The 3,320-nt window shown below is 46.7% G+C and overlaps 1 protein-coding gene across 3 annotated transcripts; it reads left to right on the forward strand.

Annotated features, from left to right (window-relative positions):
* Positions 1–244: 244 nt before the first annotated feature.
* Positions 245–2,909, forward strand: LOC125524031. 3 transcript variants are annotated; one of them, XM_048689110.1, is made up of 7 exons: positions 245–313; positions 394–507; positions 757–1,026; positions 1,115–1,375; positions 1,635–1,678; positions 1,881–2,064; positions 2,591–2,909. In XM_048689110.1, exons 1-7 carry the CDS (start codon positions 245–247, stop codon positions 2,855–2,857), a joined length of 1,209 nt encoding a protein of 402 aa, XP_048545067.1. In that variant the 3' UTR covers positions 2,858–2,909. The 3 variants fall into 3 exon arrangements, 1 of the variants encoding a protein (XP_048545067.1); XR_007290520.1 differs by lacking the exons at positions 245–313; positions 394–507; positions 757–1,026; ... (1 more) ...; positions 1,881–2,064; positions 2,591–2,909 and adding an exon at positions 1,458–1,548 and having other exon boundaries at positions 1,352–1,375; XR_007290519.1 differs by lacking the exons at positions 245–313; positions 394–507; positions 757–1,026; positions 1,115–1,375; positions 2,591–2,909 and having other exon boundaries at positions 1,576–1,678; positions 1,755–1,990.
* The last annotated feature ends 411 nt before the right edge of the window (positions 2,910–3,320 follow it).

Raw genomic sequence — 3,320 nt, forward strand, 5'->3', positions numbered from 1 at the left:
TATAGATAACAATGAGATGTTGAGTTTTGTAGAGATATATGATCTGTTTTTTTAGATATATATTAGATGTTGATTTTATTTGAAATATTAGATGTTGAGTTTATTTGAACACATATGACATATTCATTGTGTGAGAAGGAGATGTTGAGATTCTTGTAATTGAACACATATTAGATGTTTAGTGTATACCGATATTTGAGATGAAGATGAACTCATATATGTTTATTGTTTGAACTTTGTGAGGATGGTTTGGCTTCTCGACGATGTCTACGACACGAAACACCGGGCCTACATGATGCGCGAGAAGGAGATGGTAATAACGAGTAATCTAAATATTTTGCCTTAAGTTGAAATTTACATGCCCTAAGATTTGTCATTACTTGTTTTTTGCAGAAGCTTGAACCTTTGAAGATTCTGTATCACGGGGTCTCTGGTCCTGCCATGCCTTACGATGAGCGGTACACACCGTACATCAAGCAGGCAGGACTACTCCCGTGGATTCAGTTGGTCAGCCGGTCCACGCCGAATCTGAACGCTCCACTGGTGTCCACTCTTGCTGATCGGTGGAGGCCGGAGACGCATGGTTTCCATCTTCGGACTGGGGAGATGACCGTGATGCTCGAGGATGTCTCGTTGATCACCGGTCTTGCTATCGACGGGATGCCTCTCTGTATGAGCATTGATTCTGATGGGTGGCGCGAGCAGATGATTGCTCTTATCGATATGGCTCCTACCGAGGCTGAGGCTGATGTAGAGGAGGGAGAAGAGAAGAAGAAGAAGAAGGAAAGGAAAGCAGCCGGAGCTGCTTTCACGTGGATTCAAACTCACTTTGCGACGTGCCCTCCGGATGCCACTGATGATGTGATCCAGACACATGCTCGTGTCTACATGTGGTATGTTGTGTCGAGGACTTTGTTTCCTAACTCCACTGGCAAGAACGCTCCATGGATGTGGCTGAAGGCGTTGACCGTCTTCGATAGCAAATGGAGCTGGGGTTCGGCGACTCTTGCCTACTTGTACCGACAGGTAGTTGGTCTGTTTTGTGATCAACTCATTTCTTCATTAGCAATGCAAGCTTGCTGTCAAGTTAACATTGTTTTTCTTTCATATGCAGCTGGACGATGCGTGTTGCAGGATCACAGGTAGTGCAGGCATTGGTGGTAATATGCTTCTACTTTTTGTATGGAGCTGGGAGCGTCTGCCTGTTGGACGCCTAAAGAGAGTCAGGTTTAATCCTTGGTATGAAGATGAAGATGACGAATTACGGCGCCCCACTTGGGCTTACAAGTGGGATGTGGTTTCCGAGATGACGAACGATGTCAATATCATGTACCAGAAGTACGTTGCCGATTTGGACACGATTACGCCTGAGCAGGTAATGAGGTCATTACTTCAGTCATTTCTCATGTTTGCCTGAAAAAAATTCACCAATTTTGCATTGTTGCCCTATTTCTTAGGTGGAATGGCAGCCATATGGCGCCGATGACAGACTTGGGTACACCCCGGAGTTTACCATCAACCCGATGTGCTTGCGGGATAGGGATCTCTAGCGTAGGCGGTGCCCACTGATATGCAACTGGGTTGTTGAGTTTCATTTGCCACATCGCGTGTGTCATCAGTTTGGTCTGTTCCAGCCTCACCCGCCGGAATGGGTGGATACGGACAAAGCACTTCATAGGTAAGAGAGCATGAACCGTATTGACTAAGCATCGTCACTCCTTGATTTTTCTAATGTTTGGTTTTGTACCATGCAGGTTGGACAGGAGAAGGCAGCGGAAGATAAAGGACTGGGACAAGCATCATGCTTCGTATGTTACCCGCTTCCAGCTTTGTGTGGAGGAAGCTCGTAGCAGTGCACGCGCCAAGCTTCGTGAGCATAGTCCACTTGCTTTTGATAACTACATAAGATGGCTTCTTGAAAATACTCGAGTTGAGATATGCCCGCCGGCATATAATGAGGATATTCTTGAAGAACCCGTAAACTTTGAGGATCAATCAAAGGGGAAGTACAACAGAGATGTCAGGGTAGGGCACGGAGTCCCTGCTGTTCCGGTGATTAACTATGTGATAAAGTGTTTCTTCTTTACTTTCCTGTTGTCCGTATTACACATGTTTGAATGGCTAACGTGTTCATTCTTTCTCATCCGCAGCGCACCGAGATCAAGAAAGCAGCTGATGAGAGCCAGTCTATTCTGGAGGAAACACCAGTTGGAAAAGGCAATGATGATGGTTCACTACGAGCATTCCTCAAGGTACAAATCGCATTCACTATGAGAGGTAGTCTATGTTGCGGAGTTTCATATCTTCCACACTTGTTCATGTTACAGCGTCAGGCCAGGAAGTTAAGGTGGTTATCGAATCTTCTCGGTTGCCGTGATCCCGAATTTGATGAACCATCTGCCTCTAGGTCTGGTACACCATCAGACCCCTCATCTCACCATCAGAGGGACGATGTGAGTTCCTCATATGCTTATCAGGATGATGAGGGTGCGGTCACCCAAGAGGTATGACTAATCCTTTAGATGTGATTCTCACTTGATTACGACGTCGGTCTTCACCATATTGTTTGATTGTGTGATAGGGCGATGAGCTTGATGATGACATGACTTTGGCGGACGCTCAACTTTGGTCCCCATATGTGTTCAAGCCTAGGCAGCCCAGACGCCGGTACACGCCCAACGACTTTGGCAACAGAGGCAACCCAAAGGTGGTCGTAGGGACCTCGCGGATGGCTAGCTTGGATCATGAGGCGGAGGCGGAGGCGGAGGAGGAAGTGCAGGAAGAGGAGGCTCGTCCACCCAGGAAGAAGAAGATTGCCTGCAGGCGTGGCACCAGGAACACGCGCGGAAGGCATTAGTGTTTGTTACTATGGAAGTGCTCTCTTGTAGCCGTTTCGTTAGGTTGATGAACTTGTTGGGTTATGTTATATGTTGGTGAACTCTTACTATTGTAGTATTTGTGTTTGCGAACTAGTAGTAACGTTGAATTGTCCTAAATGATGTGATGTTCAAGTTATTAGTTGTCTTTGTTCAGTATTTGTCCTAAATGATGTTGTCTTTGTTCAGTTGAATTGTTCAGTATTTGTATTTGCCAAAATGGAATCTGTTTCTGCAGTTTGGCAGTTAACAGCACTGCAGTGCCTGACAGTCAGGCGCTTCACTGTACTATGCAGCGCCCAACGCCTAGGTGCTGCACCTCACAGTGCAGCGCCCGTCTCATAGGCGCTGCTTCACTGGCCATGGCTACCCATAGGGCCACAGAAGGCTTTGAGCACTGACGATCCACGAAAATTACCAAGTCATAGTGCAGCGCCCCAGAGC

The sequence above is a fragment of the Triticum urartu genome, chromosome 7, assembly GCF_003073215.2.
Source record: "Triticum urartu cultivar G1812 chromosome 7, Tu2.1, whole genome shotgun sequence".
NCBI lineage: Eukaryota > Viridiplantae > Streptophyta > Magnoliopsida > Poales > Poaceae > Triticum > Triticum urartu.